The sequence below is a fragment of the Cetorhinus maximus genome, chromosome 11 (assembly GCF_964194155.1).
Source record: "Cetorhinus maximus chromosome 11, sCetMax3.hap1.1, whole genome shotgun sequence".
Taxonomy (NCBI): domain Eukaryota; kingdom Metazoa; phylum Chordata; class Chondrichthyes; order Lamniformes; family Cetorhinidae; genus Cetorhinus; species Cetorhinus maximus.
In genome coordinates, this window is record NC_135889.1 from 9,832,228 (window position 1) to 9,851,979 (window position 19,752).

General features: G+C 42.5%; 1 protein-coding gene across 3 annotated transcripts in view; it reads right to left on the bottom strand.

Annotated features, from left to right (window-relative positions):
* The window catches only part of agap1 (ArfGAP with GTPase domain, ankyrin repeat and PH domain 1), a 662,670-nt gene that overhangs the window by 437,629 nt on the left and 205,289 nt on the right, over positions 1-19,752 (bottom strand). Inside the window, exon 1 of one of the 3 annotated variants that reach the window (XM_078551513.1) lies at positions 2,921-4,897. The exons of 1 other annotated variant lie outside the window; for it this stretch is intronic. In XM_078551513.1, the coding sequence (XP_078407639.1) occupies positions 2,921-4,475 (1,555 nt within the window). In that variant the 5' untranslated portion in view covers positions 4,476-4,897. Of the gene's footprint in view, positions 1-2,920; positions 4,898-19,752 lie in introns of those variants that run through there. One more of the 3 variants, XM_078551514.1, reaches the window with a different exon arrangement.

Sequence of the window (19,752 nt, forward strand, 5' to 3'; positions counted from 1 at the left end):
CAAGGTGCTTCACAACTACAGTACTTAAAGAGTAGAATTAGTTACCTAGCATTGGTTTGAATTTACTATTGATATTTCATTCAAAAATAATGTAGGAATTTTTAAAAAACTTTAAATCCACACACTAGTTTTACTTTCTTGAGTAGTGTTCTTACATCAGGAGAATGCAGGGCTCTGTGAAGAGAATTAGCATTTTTCTAGTGTAGATCTGCAGAAGGACACAAGGCACTTGGTGACCTACCCCAGAGGATGAAAGGTGGAGAGAAACTGGTGGTTGGTTTTGTCAAAAATTAACCCATTATTTACTGGGTGTCAAGAGAACTGTGCACTGTTACTGGAGTTTAATCTCAACAGAAATACCAATGATCTGAAGAGGTTTAGATTTGAATCATAGCATCAACAAATACTTATTCTGAATTTCTTGGTGGGAAAGTGGCTCTAGTTTCCAACAACTTATTTAGGTATGGGGTGGTTTAAACCTTCAACGGATTGACCAAATGCAGTCTCTGTTGTACTACCCTGCCTTCCCCATTGAAGGAGGATGTCTGCTGTGAATAGTGTGACAGAGATAATTGGCATTTTAATTTTAAAACAGACATATAAAGTATTGGAGAGGTGTTGGAAGAGGATGGTGTGGTCAAGTAAAAGCTGTTTGCAGCTTTTGACATAATTGACCATATAAAGTATTCTTGTGGAAGGATACGCTACAATAAATTATAGCACTGTATCTTAGGGTTTGAATATAAAAGTTTCTGTGACATTTTTATTCTGGTGCATTACTCACTTCATTCCTGTGACATTCATTCATGCCTTTGTTATCTTCAAACTCAACCATTTCAATGTACTCCTGTCTGGTCTCCCACATCCTACTCTCCCTAAACGAGGTTATCCAACACTCTTGTCACCTATGAACAAACATGCACCACGTCCTCCTCACCATCAGCCCACCACCAGCTTACTGAACCGCACTGGCTCCTCGTCAAGCAATGTCTTGATTTTAAAATTCTCATCCTTGTCTTCAAACCTCTCCATGGCCTTGCCCCTCCCTATTTCTGTAAGCTCCTCCAGCCCCACAATCCTCTAAGATATCTGCGCTCATCCTAATTCTGGCCTCTTGTGCATTCCCAATTTTAATTGCTGCAGTTCTGGCGGCTGTGTCTTAAGCTGCCTGAGTCCTAATCTCTGGAATTCCCTTCCTAAGACCCTCTACTCCACTTTCCTCCTTTAAGACATTCCTTAAAACCTATTTCTTTGACCAAGCTTTTGACGAATCTCCTTATGTGGCTTGGTGTCACACTTTGTTTTATAATGCACTTGAATCATGGAATGGCTACACCACAGGGGGCGGCCATTTGGCTTGTGTCGGTGCCAGCTTTCTGCAACACTGTACAGGTGTGAGGATTAAATAATGTCACTTTTCAGTTTTTATGATAGATCATTTCAAGTACCTATTCTGTTATTATTTGGCCTCGAGTTGCCACCAAATGACCTTTTCCACTTTTCAGGTCTAACAGGGGATTTCCCTCTAGCTACCACAGATGACAATGCAACATCAAATTAGGATTTGATTTTTGCCAAGCCAGTACCCAGTGCTAACCCTCAGCATCTGGAATGCCTTTGAATATTCACATAGGCTTCAAACCCTAAACAGATCCTGACCTTAATCCTATCTGACCTTAATCTTCTGTGGATAAAGATCTCAACATGGCAGACAGAGTAGTAATACTGTTCTCCATCTGATTTCCAAATTACAAGGCTTTCTACAAATCAAACGCCACTTCTGACAGTCACCTTTTAGAAAAGTAATAACTTATCCAATTCTTGACGGGTCCTAAAATGTATTAGATTCCCATTTATTTACAGCAGCCTTTATGATTGTCTAAAAGCTCGGTTAAGACTTGTTCTTTCAAAAACGCATATTTAATTAATACCTGGCAACCATAAACCCATTTGTATTTCTTAAAGTCAATTATGATTATACCTACAAGGTAAAGACTGCAGAAAAGAGTGTGCAACACATAAAGGGCAGATTTAAAACAAAAACATTGTTGGGTGGAAGGAGAGCATATTTTGAAGTTTCAAGATCCTATACATTTCAAACATAATTTAAAACATTCAAATTGAGCAATTTTTTGTAATGATGACAGGATTACAACTATAATGACAATGCCAATGATGACAATGTCTCACAGCTATAAAAGCTGTCCAACAAACAAGGGCCAAACAGTAATGTACACCATTCTAATTTCTAGGCAAAATAACAATAAAAACTCAACTCACAAGGCAATTATTTCTATCTCAAGTATTTCATGCACCAAGTTAATGCTTTGTGTAGTTGAAACCCAGACAAATGCAGTAAAATGAAATACACCTCCATATAATTTCATAAAATTGATGTCTTCTGCTGCTTGCGTAATACCACACTTAACATATTTTTCCATCCTGCAGTTACAACCTTTCCAGCACCCATCATGTGGATTGCTGAATACACATAATGTAACTGCCAACTCAAAGCTAATTGTCTTGGTTTTTCCCTTCTTCTAAAAGGGAACTGCATCCAATCTATTAGGGGCTTGCATGTTCAGAGCTAAAAGCCCTCATGCTATGGTAGAAAACACCTCAACTTGCCACTTCAGTGTCAATCAACCATCACCAGTTATTAACATTCCCTCCAAACTAACTTAAACACAGCACAATAACGTATGTCATGAATTCATTGTTTTCCACCTACACTAATACATGACCCCAGTGAACCATTCATTAATTTTCTGCTTTGTGACCCAGTGGCAAGTCCTCTACCTATTTATTTTTGAGGACTCGCTGGGTTATAGCAAAGCTACTGATCAAATTTTCAGAAAACGTCTAAGCTATCAGGCTTTACACAGTTTCATCAAAGAGCAGAACACTATCAATGCCATACCGTTTTGAGAAATATTTTCATCAATGCTCTCACTGCTAGACTGCTCTAAGGCCGGTACTCCCTTCTTCTGGCTGCGAGCATATCCTTTGGATTTGGCAACATGATCCCGGTGTGATTTTCCATAAGGACTTGTAACAGGTGTTGAAGTACCATCACGCTTTGAGAAAATGCCACTAAAAAACCTGAAGAGTTTGTGCTCCTGGGAACTGGACCTCACAGCACCTGTTAAAAAGCCATCCCTCCCCATCTCTAAGTTTTCAGAAAGCTTGTGAATGTCACTGTTGTCTAAAGTCCTGTTCTTTCGTTTTCCCCGCTCCCACCGTCCAGGCTCGGAGAGTGGATCCGTTTTATTCAGCACTTCCCCAACATCTAAGGTGTTCCGCTTCTCATTTGTTAAAGGTTCCCCATAGTAAGACTCAGGCTTTTGGACTTTGAATTCGCTTCCAGTCTCCACGCCAGAGAGACAGCTGGAGCTGCCATGATATTTCTCCTTCGATAATGCTTTAAACCTCACTAGCTCTCCATTCCAGTGTCTGAAGCTGAAGCTTCTTCTGAGTAAACTTGGATGCCTCTTGTCTGTTGCCATAGACGTCGGGGGAGTTTGTTTGATGGCATCTACGCAAATAGTTGAACAATCAGATGGCAGAGATGAGCCCACTACTGGGGCTACAGACATTAAACCATGTTCTCCTTTTGGAGCAATGTGCTTAGAGGAATCAGCCTCTGAACTAGGAGGTGACACTGTTATTAGCTCCTTGTCCCCCAAAGGACTCTTCAATGAATCATTCGAGTCTCTCTTGATGGTTGTCTCAATTTTCCTCAAAGCTGACTTGCCCCCTGCTCTTGGCGATTTCCTTGGATAAAGTGCCTCCGTATTAATGGACTGTAAAGGTGTTGAGAACTCTTTCACACAAAGGGCTTTGGCCGGATCTCCTCTTTTACTTCCTTCAGTACAAGATCTGCCTTCTTGTTGGTCCTTTCCCTCGTTTGAGATACTGGTAGTCCCAGTAACCTGTTCCTTGGATTCAGCTCCTGTCCCCAGCTTCTCAGTGCAGTGGGTCCAATTTTTCTTGTTCTTTAGTTCCACATCCACCGTCGCCAGCATGCTGCTTGGTCTGGCTGAAGTCCCATCTCTGCACCTCAACGTGACCAGGTCTTTGGTTGGATTGTCCTTGAGTTTGAAGCCCAGATCTCGGGACCTCCTGGCCACCTTCAGCCTGCCTAGTTCCAGGTGGCCAGTGCTGAAGGTCCGAAAGCTCCGAAGATTTGCTTGTGGCTCAAATTCATCATCAGCTTCGCTACACTCAGCTGGGCACTGGCTCCCGGGCTGGTGGGTGCCACTGGGGCAGCCTGGCCTGTCTGGAGCCCCCTCGGATCGGGGGGAAGGTGAAGGTTTGCTGCCAGCCTCGGCCGTGGCTGCCTCCCGTTTGACCAGGGTGAGGGAGATCCGGTAGACGGTCTTCCTCTGAGGAGTCCCCCTCTTCATCATCTCAGGGTAGGGCTCATTGTCCAGCAAGTACATGGCTCCTTCCACCTTGGTCTGTACCTGAAACATCCAACAGTAGGCCACTCAACGGAGGAACATCCAACACTAGGCTGCTCAATGGAGGAACATTCAACAGTGGACCACTCACTGGAGGAACATCCAACATTAGACTGCTCAATGGGGAACATCCAACACTGAACCACTCAGTGGAGGAACATCCAACACTGACACTGACCCACTGAGTGGAGGAACATGCAATAGCAGAATGCTCCTAAGCGCGTGTGTGTGAATCCAGTCTATGCAGGAGGCAGCGCAGAGACAGAGGCAGGTGTGTGAAAAGCCAGAGCTTGGTGACTGAATGCCATTGATTCCCTCCTTCCCTTGGCAGATTGATGCAAACGAGGTTTGGTTCAGTGTTGCATCGCCCGCCTGCGAGCGGGGCGAGGGCACCGGGCACTGAGAGCGGATCCCTGGGCTCGCGGCGAGCGCAGCATCTCGGCAATGAGCAAGGGAAGCGAGCGCCAGCCCCGGCGTGTGAAAGCACCGACTCCCGGGGGCGGAGGATGAGAGAGAGAGAGAGAGGGAGAGGGAAAGCTGCAAACACCGGCCTGGATTCCCTCCACGCCAATTGGAATGAACTCTGAAAGGACTTTTCAAATCAAATGCGACAAAGATCAACATTTTCTCAGGACTCGGGCTAAACTGCAGCGTTTTTTTAAAAAAAATCTATTAAATGGAGGTTTTCCTCGTTTGCTGCACCGACTCCCAAATCTTGCTGTTTTTTTTTCTGTCGGTGATCACCTCTAGCCAGCAATTTACTGCAAAATTTGCAGTCTAACTCCTGGCTCAGATATTCCAGCAGAGGCATTAACCGTTTCATTTTAAAATGCCTCCATTCGTATAGGGAGTATCAACAAATGTCAACTACCTGCATGATTCCAACATTAAAAGCTTTTCAAAGGCTTCAGTCAATGAAGCAGGAAACTATTTTCATTGAAACTGAGAAAATAATCCCAAGGGTCAACAAACTGGCACTCAAGCTCCTCATCCAATTACTCCAGCCAAAAGTTATACCAGGGTGAGATGTTGGCTCGGTCTAGTGTGTTGAGAGATTCCAAGAGGATGTTTCCCCACATGGGGGAATTTAAAATTAGGGGGCAAGGTTTTAAGTAAGGGGTCTCCCATTTAAGATGGAGATGAGGTGGAATTTCTTCTCTCAGAGGGTCGTTGACCCTTGAAATTCTCAACCCCAGCGAGCAGTGGAGGCTGGTCACTAAATACGTTTAAGGTTGAACGAGACAGATTTTTGATCTACAAGGGAGTGAAGGATCATGGGCGGCAGACAGGAAAGTGGAGCTGAGACCACAATCAGAGCAGCCATCAGATCTTACTGAATGAAGGACTGCTGCTCCTATTGCTTACTGTTGTTTGGTGTGAGGTGAAACCAATGAGGAAGATTGGGGTCCATGTTAACTGATCTCGGGCAGAGTCCTGGTGGCACTACAATTAACAACAGCTTGCATTTAAATTGTGCCTTTAATGTAGTAAATCACCCAAGCCCTTCACAGGGGCGATTATCAGGCTTCTTGTTCTTAGGCAGTCCCTCGGGATCGAGAATGACTTGCTGCCATTCTAGTTCAATGGGTTCTGAGATGGCCAGTAGATTCAATGCACGATCTACAGACTCTGCCACATGCTTGGAAGGTCGGGTAGCTGAGTTATTTGGAGACTCTCTCCAACACCTCAACTTTGCCTCTGCATGTTCCCGACGAAGTCTCTCAACGCGCTCAGTGCCTTCCAGAATAGGCCTTCTTCATTTTGGTCAGTCACAAGTCAGGATCTCTCGAGTCGGTGGGGATGCTTGATCTCTTCAAGGATGCTTTGAGGACATCCCTAAAGCGTTTCCACTGCCCTCCTGGACGTCTTCTGCAGTGACTGAGTTCAGAGTAGAGCAGTTGCTTCAGGAATCCGGTGTCAGGCATACAAACGGCATGTCCTACCCAACAGAGCTGGTTCTGAGTGATTCACACCTTGGTGCTGGTCAAGCTGGCTTGGGAGAGGACGCTGCTGTTGGACCATCTTTCTTGTCACTGGATTTGGAGGATCTTGCAAAGGTACAACTGGTGGTACTTATCCACTGATGGTACTTATCCACTGATGGTACTTCTCCGCCGGAGGCTGTTCAAGTCTCCGAAGCATATACAAATGTCAGGATCACTGCTACTCAGTAAGCCATGACCTAAGTCTTGGGTTTGAGATCCAGGTCCCCAAATACTCTTCTCCTCAGATGGCCGAAGGTTGAGCAGGCACATTGGAGGCGATGATGAATTTTGTCATCCATGTCTGCTTTCGTCAAGGGAAAGCTCCCAAGATCTGGAAAAGTATCTGCATTTTCCAGGATCTCACCGTTGATCTTAGCTGATGGGGGAAGATGTTGTGTTGAGGAAGCTGCTTGGGAGATGACTTTAGTTTTCAGAATGTTTAGTGAAAGACCCACTTTCTCATACTTCAGAGATCATCAGACAAAATCTAACATAAGCCACATAAGGAGATACTGGGACAGATGATCAAAAGCATTTAAAAAGATGGAGAGGTTTCAAGAGGCAATTCCAGGTTTCAGGAGCAAGGCAGCTGAGGACACAGCCACTGATGGTGGAGGGATTAAAACTGGGGACAAATAGGAGGTCAGAATTCGAAGAGCGCAGAGATCATGGAGGACTGGAGGAAGTTACTGAGATACAGAGGGATGAGACCATGGAGGGATTTGGCTAAAAAAGATGGGTATTTAAAAACGGAGGCACTGCTGGACCGAGAGTCAATGTAGATCAGTGAGGTATGGATGGATATGGGCAACAGAATTCTGGATGAGCTCAAATTTAGGGAGGATGGAAAAGGGGAAGCTGGCTAGGAAAGCAATGGAATAGATGAGTCCAGGATGTAACAAAGTCATGCCTACACTAACAGAGCTACAGAGAGAAAACCTCAGACTTGGTGCTGTAGAAAATGCACATGTATGTTAGATGAAGCCAGAATTGGAGTACTGCAGTGTCTGATCTCCCGCACTGTAGAATCGCTCGTTAAGCCTTTTAGATTACAAGTTGGAAACTGAGAAGGGTGGAGGACAAATAAGTTTTACATGGCAAAATACATTTTCTATAATGTTCCTCCTCCCTTCTCTGTTGAGTTAAACTTTCCCCTACATGTTTTTCTCTCTGCATTTACACTGAGGAGACCAAGAAAATCTCAGGGCATGCTGCAGTATTACAAACCAGATTATTTTCAAGTGTCAAAGACTAGAAACTCACTTCCTTCAGGAATTATACATGCTAGATTGCTAGACATGCTGCATTCAGAACCAGTGCAATAAAATCCATATTTCTATTGCATTGCACTTTTTTTTTCATATCATTTAGAAGTTTATATACAAACAATTTTAACCAAGTGAGAAAGTGGCTTTCAATCAACCTACCCTCGATGAGATTGAAAACTGTGTGTTAATATAATCCTACTGCCAAAGAAAAGATTTTAAACATAAAAATAATGAAAGGCATTAAAACATGTGAAATAACACAGCAAGGCTTGTGGGAAAATTACTGAAATTCCCTTAATGTAATATGCACCCAATAAGAACTGAATGCTAGGATACAAAATATTACTGATATTCTGAAAGAAATTTAAATAAATATTTTTTTTCTCAAAACAAAAGATCTCCAGAGTTTAAAAAGTTCCTTATTAATAGGCTGAGACTCACAGCATTTTTAGAGCTTCATTCATTACCAAGAGATTCAGTGAAAGAAAAGTCAGATATATTTGTAATTAAAAGCCGCTTAATGCCTACTGAAGATGATGCCCAAGTTGTGTACAGACACTGTAAATGTTACATATTAACATATGAATCAGGAGGAGTAGGCCATTCAGCCCCTTGAGCCTGCTCCGTCATTTGATAAGATCATGGCTGATTTGATTGTGGCCTCAACTCTACTTTCCTGTTACTCCCATAACCTTTGACTGCCTTGTTAATCAAGAATCTAACTCAGCCACAAAAATATTCAATGACCCTGCCTCTACTGCTCTCTGGGGAAGAGAATTCCACATGCTCACAATCCTCAGAGAGAAAAAATTTCTTTTAATCTCTGTCCTAAATGAGAGACCTTATTTTCAAACCATGTCCCCCTCGTTCTAGTATCTCCCACAAGATGAAACATCTTTTCAGCATCCACCCTGTCAAGTTCCCTCATGATCTTAAATGTTTCAATAAGAACTCAAGTTAAGGCGTCCTTGAAGGTCAGGTAAGATTTTTTCACATTGCCAGAGCCAGGTAGGCATTCCCTAGCAATTGGAGGGGTCAACCCTCCAGTGGCATGTCACTGAGTGACAAAAAGATTCTGTAGGGAAGAGGTGTTTAGTACACTTCTAAATCACACATATGATGAATTACTAATCTTGGAGATGCCATCAAGGGAAATACCAAGCTACAGGGACATAGGAAAAAATGTAAATCAGCTACCAAGTCATCTGGTGTCCCTTTTGCAAACGTCCTGCACTGTGACTCAAGTGAGGAATGTATTAAATTTAAAAATTTACCTTAAAATATTCATTTTTCACCACTAACCATGACAAAAAGCCATTGAAAAAAATATACTGGTAACTATCCAGCATTTATGCGATCTATTTTCCCAAGAACTTCCAGCAATTACTGGAATGGGAACAGGAAATAATTTAGAGTCTGAGTAAACAAAATGAATGCCTGCCCCTTTCCGTATTTTCATTACTCTTTATTTGTTGCAATTGCTTTTGTAACATGACAAAACCTTTTATTTAGTTTAGGTAATTCTAAATTCCAACAGGTTGTGCAGAAACCAGATCTCCTTGTCACTAGATGATAAAGGAAATATTTCACTGAGCAAAGTAAAGCAATTTTAAAAAAGGACAGAAAGTAAGAACGAAGATATTAAAGGAGAACCCAAACAGTTTTATAAACAGAAAACAAAAGAAAAAATTTTTTAAAGAACAAATACTCCTGGTCTATGCTGAGAAAGCTTACATCACCCAAAGCCGAAATGTAACAAACTATTGTACCCAGAATATGTAGTTAAATATTTCTTTTTAAAGAAACCATATGTGCAGCAGATTTGGTGGTCTCTGAATGTTCGCAAGCCTGTTAGCTAACTTCACCAGCAGGCAATCAAATCAAGTCGATTTGTTGCAATCTCATCCTCATGGGAAATTCCTAACACAAAGTCTTTTCTCATAAAACAAAAGGTTATTGGCGTACAGGACAAAACATAAAGCAATTACATTAAGCAAGACTGTAAACTTCACACATCCTTAAAACCATGGGCTTACTACGTTAATATTGTGTGAATAGGACTGCAAAAGCATCACACCCTGCCAGGAGATGTAATTATTTCCTAGTCCATGTATCGCTTACCCCTGTCCTTGCTGACCAACATCAGTTCCCAGTCCCCAACACCTCAAAATTAAATTTCTTACTCTCAGGTTTAAATCCCTTCTTGATCTTGCCGACCACAACCCCCTCCCTGTCCCCGTCATTATCTCCACAAACTCCTCAAGCCATATAACCACACCCCACTCAAACTCTCTGCTCCACCGACCCCTTGTGAACCCACCTCCCTTTTGCTCCACCATTGGTAGCCATCTCTTTAATCTCTGTAAACCCATGCTCTGGAATTCCTTCACAGTCCCTCCTTCTCATCCTTTAATTCCTTCTTTAAAACCAAAACTTTATCACCCTCCTAACATCCCCTTTGTCTCAGCATCCATTTCCGGCTGATTATGTCTCCGTGAAGTACTTTAGGACATTTCTCTATATTGAAGGGGCAATATAATTGCAGAATGTTTTGTTAATGTCCTATATTATATCCCTATTGGCATTACAAGGTTTTCAGTTTTCATTGCAGTCGGGTTTTTTCTGCTTTGAAAAGAGAATTACTAATTTGCAAATACTGAAGGATGTTATTTTAGATTTAGATTAGACAATGCTGAGGGAGCACAATTCTGAAAGCACACGGCTGTGTTACAAATAAGGTAGCGCTCGTGTCTCTAGCAGGCAGAATTACAGCGTAAAGGACGGTTTTCCTTCACACCGCTAAAGGTTATTTTTTATTCATTCGTGGGCGTCGCTAGCTAGGCCAGCATTTATTGCCCATCCCTAATTGCCCTCGAGATGGTGCTGGTGAGCTGCCTTCTTGAACTGCTGCAGTCCCAGTGGTGTAGGTACACCTACAGTGCTGTTAAGGAGGGAGTTTCAGGATTTTGACCCAACAACAGTGAAGGAACAGGGATATATTTCGAAGCCAGGATGGTGAGTGGCTTGGAGTTCCCAAGCATCAGTTGTCCTTGTCCTTCTAGATGGTAGTGGTCGTGAGCTTGGAAGGTGCTGTCTGAGTAACCTTGGTGAGTTCTTGCAGTGTACCTTGTAGATGCTACACACTGCTGCCACTGTGCATCAATGGTAGAGGGAGTGAATGTTTCTGGATGTGCTGCCAATCAAGCGGGCTGTTTTGTCCCGGACTGTGTCAATCTTCTTGAGTGTTGTTGGAACTGCACTTATCCAGGCAAGTGGAGAATATTCCATCTCACACTCCTAATGTGTGCCTTGTAGATAATGGACAGGCTTTGGGGAGTCAGGGGTGAGTTACTCACTGCAGGTTTCCTAGCCTCTGACCTGCTCTTGTAGCCACAGTATTTATATGGCTAGTCCAGTTCAGGTTCTGATCAATGGTAACCTCCAGGATGTTAATAGTGGGAGATTCAGCGATGGTAACACAATGTGGGTTGATAAGGAAGAGCTAGCATGGAGTTCTAAAGGGGACATTGTATTTAACTAACTTGCTGGAGTTTTTTGAAGAGGTAACAGAAAATGTTGATGAGGGTAATGCTGTTGATGTGGTGTACATGGACTTTGAAAAGGCATTTGACACAGTGCCCCACAACTGGCTTGAGAGAAAAGTTATTGCTCATGGAATAAAAGGGGCAGTAGCAACGTGGATACAAAATTGGCTGAAAAATAGGAAGTAGAGAGTAATGGTCAATGGATATTTTCTGGGCTGGAGGAAGATTTGTGGTGGAGTTCCCCAGGGGTCGGTATTAGGGCCCTTGCTTTTCCTGATATATATTAATGATCTAGATCTTGGTATGCAGGGGGCAATTTCAAAGTTTGCGGATGATAGGAGTGTTGTGAAATGTGAGGAGGATGGTGTGGAACTTCAAGAGGACATAGACAAGATGGTGGAGTGGGTAGATGAAGTTCAATGTGGAGAAGTGTGAGATGATCCATTTTGGTAGGAAGAACATGGAGAGACAATATAAAATAAGGGGTGAAATTTTGACGGAGGTGCAGGAGCAGAAAGACTTGGGTGTATATGTGCATAGATCATTGAAGGTGGCAGGTCAGGTGGAGAGAGCAGTTAATAAAGCATATAGTATCCTGGGCTTTATTAATAGGGGCATAGAATACAAGAGCAAGGAGGTTATGCTGAATTTGTATAAGACACTCGTTAGACCTCAGCTGGAATATTGTGTACAGTTCTGGGCACCAAATTATAGGAAGGATGTGAACACATTGGAGAGAGTGCAGAAGAGGTTTACAAGAATGGTTCCAGGTGTGAGAAGCTTCAGCTATGAGGATAGGTTGGAGAGGTTGGGACTGCTCTTCTTGGAGAGATGAAGGGTGAGAGGAGGTTTGATAGAAATGTTCAAAATCATGAGGGGCTGGATAGAGTAGATAGGGAGCAGTTGTTCCCACTCGTAAAAGGATCAAGAACGAGAGGGCACAGATTTAAAGTGATTTGCAAAAGAAGTAAGTGTGACGTGAGAAAAAACGTTTTCACACAACAAATGGTTCGGGTCTGGAATGCATTGCCTGGAAGTGTAGTGGAGGCAGGTCCAATCGAGGCATTCAAGAGGGCATTAGCTGATAATTTGAATACAAACAATGTGCAAGGGTGTGGGGAAAAGGAAGGGCAATGGCACAAGGTCATAATGCTCATTTGGAGAGCCGGTGCAGACTTGATGGGCTGAATGGCCACCTTCTGTGCCATTAAGATTCTGTGATTGAATGTCAAGGGGCAATGGTTACACTCTCTTTAGTTGGAGATGGTCATTGCCTGGTACTTGTGTGACACAAATGTTATTTGCCCCCTGTCAGCGCAAGCCTGGATATTGTCCAGGTCTTGCTACATTTGGACATGGACTGTTTCAGGTAATGTCCCAAAGCCACATGTAGACTGGTCTTGGCTCGATCACTGAAGATGAACCATAGTCAGGATATTAAAACTGCAATGCCAAATTTTGATATCTTCAACAACACTCTGAAACCCTCACTGCAATTTAAATGAGGCAGATTCCAGAGCACTGCAGCTAACACAAGGTCAGCTTCAACTAGGCTCTGTATGGTTATAGGCTGGCTATTAGAAAAATAAATGGGAGCCAGGTTAGAAAAAAAAAGAAGGGCTTTCAATAATACAGCACCTTTCGTGATCTCAGGTTTTCCCAAAGCGCTATGGAGCCAAAAAAGTACTTTTCAAGTAAAGTCAAATGTTTTAATGTAGGAAACACAGCAGCCAGATTGCACACTGGAAGGTCCCACAAACAGCAATGTGATGATAACCAGACAATCTGGGTTCGGGATGCTGGTTGAGGGATACTGGCAAGGACACCAGGAGAACTCCCTAGCTCTTTTTCTAATAGTGCCATGGAAACTTGCGGGTCCATTACAGAGGGCAGATGGGGCTTCATTTTAACACCTCATCCAAAAGGTGGCACCTCTGACAGTGCAGTACTTCCTCAATACTGCAGTGAGAGTGCCAGCCTAATTATATGTGTTTAAGTCTCTGGACTCCCCCCCCACCCCACCCCACAACCCCACCTCCCCAAGACCTTCTGGTTCAGAGGCAGGAGTGCTACCACAGAGCCACCCTCAGTTGACATGGATCATGATGATTTGACGATGGCACCACTAAGAGAAAAAGAAAAGCAACACAGGCAGGTCAAGATAACAAGCAAGACAAACATACTGAACTCAAGCATGAGCAGCCAATGAGACAAAAACACAACAAATGAATTCTGAAAATCCAGAAGGGACCAGGTGGAACTCAAAAGCATGCATCAAGGCTGAGACAGATATTTCAAATGTTTTAATGATCAAAAATTGCAAATATTAGGTATCCTCAGCTGAAAGATAAAACAAATTTTCAGAGTTCCAACTGAATAGTTGTGGCTTACCTGTAACAGAAATCCTCCATCCAGGTTTTAACTGCTTTATTATGGAATTATGACAACTCTATTTAACAGGGTCCACCTAATGAGGTTTATAGAATACATTTTGCCAAGTATTTGCCATGTGTTAGAGGAACTCCAAACATTAACCAACCTTATATATGTATAACATTATACATTTATGCGGTGGCCAGTGATTTTAATATAATTTCTGGCCAGGTAGTATCTCATTTATACTGCCAGGTTGCAACAACAATTCTAATGGCCAAGACGGAGCTTTGTACCTACACTTTCTAAACTTTTAAATCAACTTCCAGGCACTGCTTAAAGCCAAAATAAAAATAGAAAGTGCTGGAAAAACTCAGCAGGTCTGACAGCATCTGCGGGGAGAGAAACAGAGTTAACATTTCTGTCCTCGGCCTGCTACAGTATTCCAGTGAAGTTTGACGCAAGCTGGAGGAACAGCAAGATAAAAGCAAATGCGGATGCTGGAAGTCCAAATCAAAAACAAAAATAAAAATACATGGAAAAACTCAGCAGATCTGACAGCATCTGCGGAGAGGTTCACAGTTAACGTTTTGAGTCCGTATGAAGAGTCATACGGACTCAAAACATTAACTGTGTTCCTCTCCGCAGATGCTGTCAGACCTGTTGAGTTTTTCCAAGTATTTTTGTTTTTGTTCTGGAGGAACAGCACCTCATCTTCCGATTATGCACTTTACAGCCTTCTGGACTCATCATTGAGTTCAACAGCTTCAGACCATGAACTCTGTCCTCTAATATTTTTTGTAAGTGTGTATCTTATGTCTTGTTCTTCCTTTCAGACAGAGCTGACCTTTATTCTGCTATTAACACCAACTCTGGACCTATGCTTTGTTTCTTTGCTCTAGCCATTACCATTCTCTTTGCCCTTTGTTCCATGACATCTTTGGTATTTAATCTCTCCTGCCTTCCAACCCATCCCTGATCTTCCCTTTTGCTCCACCTGACTCCCTCTCCTTCTTCAACAGCATAAAGCCCATCACATTTCTATCTCTCCTCAGTTCTGAAGAGTCATATTGCGCTCAAAACAATAACTCTATTTCTCTCTCCACAGATGCTGCCAGACCTGCTGAGTTTTTCAAGGACTTTGTTTTTCATTTCAGATCTCCAGCATCAGCAGTATGTAGCTGTTACATTACCCAAACTGGAGTAAACATGTTGTTAAATGCAAATATTCCCACTCAAGTCAGAATGGACCACAACTCCAGGGTTACATCACAAGTTGCAAACTTCTTCTCACAGTGATATGAAAGATATAGTTATAAAAGCATCCTTAACAGTGTGATTATTTTGTGGATGAGCGGACTTCTGTTCTTGTACTGTATTGCTTGGCAAGACGCATAAAACATGATCAAAAGACACCTTTGGACTGAAGCTACTTTTAATGAATATTAATGAAATTCTCACAAAGGGGCTGCAGGAGTTGCTTACCAAAAATAAGGTTCATTAGTAAGCCAAGTTTTTTTCAGGGCGAGGAAAGGAATTCACAATTAGTAAACAATCAAACAAACCAAGATGCTTGGTTTCAGGTTGAATACTGATTGTTAGCTTGCTTCGAGAAATTGGTTTCATTGGTACCGGAAAACCAGACTAATGCAATGATGTTGAAAAAATAATTGAAAGTTGCTGGTTGGTGAGAAAGGGTAGCAGGCTTGCAAAAGGAGTTTAAAAAAAGATTCCCACTACTTTGATTAATTTCTACACTTTTAAATATTGAGTTAGTTTATATGTGGAGTTAGGACACAGACCAGCAATGATCTCACCGAATGGCAGAACAGGCTTGAGGGGCTAAATGGCCTCTTCTAATTTCAATGAACCTATTTCTAATGCATGTCCTGCGGGCAAACCTTACCAAGAGCCCAAATAAATCACAAAAAACAAAAACAAAAACCACAATAACTCTTCCTAGTATTAAAATAATTCAGCATTTCTAACCCTACTTGTGTCTAACCTCAGTTGTTTTATTAAACAAGTATGGAAAAAAGAATCAAGGGGAAATGTTATAGTGGTGATGTCACTGGATTAGACGCCCAGGTTAATGCTCTGGATTCAAATCCCACCACGGCAGCTGGTGTAATTTAAATTCAATGAATAAAATCTGGAAGTGAAAGCTAGCTTCAGTAATGGTGACCGTGAAACTATCATCAATTGATGTAATTACCAATCTGGTTCATCAATGTCCTTTAGGGAAGGAAATCTGCCATCCTTGCCTGGTCTGGCCTACATGTGACTCCAGATCCACAGAGGTTGACTCTCAACTGCCCTCTGAAATGGCCAAGCAAATTACTCAGTTCAAGGGCAATTAAGGACAGGCAACAACTGCTGGCCTTGCCAGTGACTCCCACAACCCGTGACAGAATAAAACAAAGTACTTTATGAAACCCATCCTTTCCACCTGCCACACATGCAACTTGTCCTATCCTGTGGAATCTTAAGAAAAATTAAGCTAGATTTCTTCTTGGTCACAAAGCTAGTTGATTAAAACTGCAAAAATATTTATCCACCCTTAAACTAGCCAGTTACTTTGGAAGCTTGACATTTCCACAGTTCCTCAGCAGCATGTTTCATAGAGTATTTGAAATTATCTGCCGATATTTAAGTTCTTTCCTGGTTTTTCACTATTACTTTTGTTAGTAGGGAATCAAGGGTTATGGGGAAAAGGTAGGAAAGTGGAGTTGAGGGTTGTCAGATCAGCCATGATCTCATTAAATGGCAGAGCAGACTCGATGGGCCAAGTGGCCTACTGCTGCTCCTATGTCTTCTGGTCTTATTATTTTGTTTCTTTCCTCACCATATGTTCTTCAGAGAGACACCCTGCTGACATTACCAGAAGCTGACAGGCTGCAGGAAAGTACGTTGGCAAGAACTGCTGCAAGGAATATGGGCTTCAGCAATTCCTGCGCACAATCTACAAATGGTGCATGATGCTGTGCTACTCAGGAACAGGTCTGCAAAACACAATTGTTCTATAAATCTGAAAGCACCACTGTATTCTCACTGCCATTCTTCCCATCATGTGTGTCAGCCATGGCACAGTGGTTAGCACTCCAGCCTCCAAGTCAGAAGGGCTTTGGGTTCAGGTCGCACTCCAGGACCTGATCACAAAAATCAAGGCTAATGCAGTACTGAGAGAGTGCTGCACTGTTGGATATGCCGTTTTTGGGATGAGACCCTCTCAGGCGAGTGTATAAGATCGGATGGTGCTTTTCATGACCTCAGGACATCACAAAGCACTTCACAGTCAATTAAGTACTTTTGAAGTGCAGTCACTGTTGTAATGTAGGAAACCTCTGCAGCCAATTTGTGCACAGCAAGCTCCCACAAACAGCAATGTAATCATGACCAGATAATCTGCTTTTGTGAGGCTGATGTAGGGATAAATATTGGCCAAGGCACTGGGGAGAACGCGATCTCCTGCTCCTCTCTGAAATAGTACCGTGGGATCTGAAACATCCTCTCAGCAAGGCAGACAAGGCCTCTGTTTAACATCTCATCCAATAATGCATCACTCCCTCAGTAGTACTGTACTGGAGTGTCTGCCTGGATTTAGTGCTCAACTCTCTGGAGTGGGACTTGAATTTACAATCTTCTCATTCAACAAGGGTGCCATCAACTGAGTCATAGCAGACAAATGGTCAGAACCCGAATGCTGGATGCAAAACCTTGAAGAATGCATTCCAGCCTTTCTTCTACCACCTCTTTCGTTCCATCCTCAAGCTAGGAACTCAACGCACAAGCACCAGCAATTCTCCTGTGGCTCACCTAGACATGCTTTTGTAGACTGAATATAGATATTATTACATTGGTGCAAATGACCTACTTGGGTACATGTATGACCTATTGAATCATACAAACCAGGAAGGTCCTAAGTGGAAATCAGATCTGTGTTAGCTGATTTCAGTCAGGCAGTTGAAGCATTAAAATTGGTCTCAATATCCCCGAGCCAGGGAAGGACAAAGTTCATAGAGGTGCTGCTGGTAACTTCTATCCAATGATGATGGCAAGACCAGAATCAGTTATCATGCCCACTGTGGTTCAATAAGTTACCAGTCATAACTGAATAATGCCAACTTAGGTAACAGGATGCCAAACACCAATGTAGGTACGCCCTATCAAGGAGTTACTGATATTAGGAGAGGACAGAAATCTGATGGGGAATTTCTCTTTTTAGGTATTACGAGATACCTAGGCTACTCACTTTCCTAGATTTGCCCTGTAGGGTTTACATTGTTTATACTGGTTTATGACGCCAGAATCTAAGATAACTGCAGTTTACGTCGGCTTCCACCAGAAGCAACTTTCTTCAACAGATGCCAATTATACTGGTGTGTGGAAAATATAAAAGATTGTACTGCACAAATACAGCTTAGTATTAACCAATGTTATCCCCCATCACTGTGTGAAGCAGTGCGAGGCATGCAATCTAATAATTATACTATAACCGGATGCTGGACAAACTGCACAAAAAAATACTGCAGCTTTCCTTTCCAAAGTCTCAGGTTTTACCTTGCAATGAAACCAAAGCAGCTACAATACACAACCATGGAGATTTGTAGGCTCAATCTGTGACAGTATTCAGAATTATGGGGGGTCCGGACAGAGTAGCTGGAGAGAAATTGCTCCTGTTGGTGGAAAGATCGAGAACCAGAGGACACCGATTTAAGGTGATCGTCAAAACAACCAACGGTGACATGAGGGAAAACTTTTTTTTTTGGCTGCGTTTGCTTCAAACTCCATGACGTCATTGCGAGCGACAGAGCTCCTAGTTTTATTGATTGGCCCTACAGTCAAAGTCTCCACTCATCAGTGCAAAATAATCATAACAAATGAAGATTCATGGTATTAAATGAAATGTAGCGGTGTGAATAGAAGGACGGTTAGGGGCACAAAGCAAAAAGGAGCAGCAAAGTGCATGTTATGTGGATTGGTGGACTGTAGGTAGTGGTTAACCCCAGGGATCAGTGTGAGATCTTTAGCTTTCTCATTTCTTAATCGTATATATATGGGAACAAGAGGAATGTCGCTGAAGTTTACTGGTGTGAGCAATTAGGCATGTGACAAAACTGTTGACGTTGAGTTCATAAGTTATATTTTAAAAGAGATTCAATTTATGTTGTAGAGGCTATGAGGGGGTGTCATAGGCTTTCTGCACATGCGCAGACCAGTGCGCATGCAAAAATGGGGATTGGTGGCCATATTGCATTGGCAAGAGACTTTTTTTACACAATGAGTGGTTAGGATCTGGGAAGCACTGCCTGAGAGTGTGGTGGAGGCAGATTCAATCGTGGCTTTCAAATGGGAATTGTACAGGTGCCTGAAGAGAAAAAATTCACAGGGCTATGGCGAAAGGGAGAGGGGGTCGTAATAGCTGAGTTGCTCTTGCAGAGAGCTGACACAGACACGATGAGCCAAACAGCCTCCTTTTGTGCTGTAACCATTCTATGATTTTATACCGTGGACCAGTTCCCAAAGCGGGTATAATAGAATTCTCAGGTCCAATGATGAATTCTTCTGACTCAGAATCCTATAGAAGTGTCATTTGCAGATTAACACTTGTCAGCAGCCAACTGAGGTGCAAATCCTGTAACGTCAGCCACTGCGAAGTGACAGATAGCATTAGCATTCTTCCGCATTTAACACTCTCCACAGTTGTACATACATTAAGCAGTAGCCCTCTTCTCCATCAGGCAAGAAAGAAAGCAGCAGAATGTTTCCTCCTCAGAAAAACAGTCAAGTATATTGTTTTTTGATGAGTGCAGTGATCCATTAATATTGTTTCTAAATGTCAATTGTTTCCACTATCAGTTCCTATATCAACATTAAAAGTTGAAAATGCCTCAGTAAACCTGTCATCCCACGATGTGCCCATGGAAATATAAAAAAGAGCAAAATGTCTTGTTTTAAAATGATGACTGAATTATGGTTTCACGTTCTGGCTCAAGCACCTCCCGGCTTCTAATCCATGTCATCCAAAGACAACACTTGAACTCGATCATACCACGTGTAACACTATGGAAAATCTTTGTTATTCTCCTGCAGCACTGTACACATAAATTATTTTATA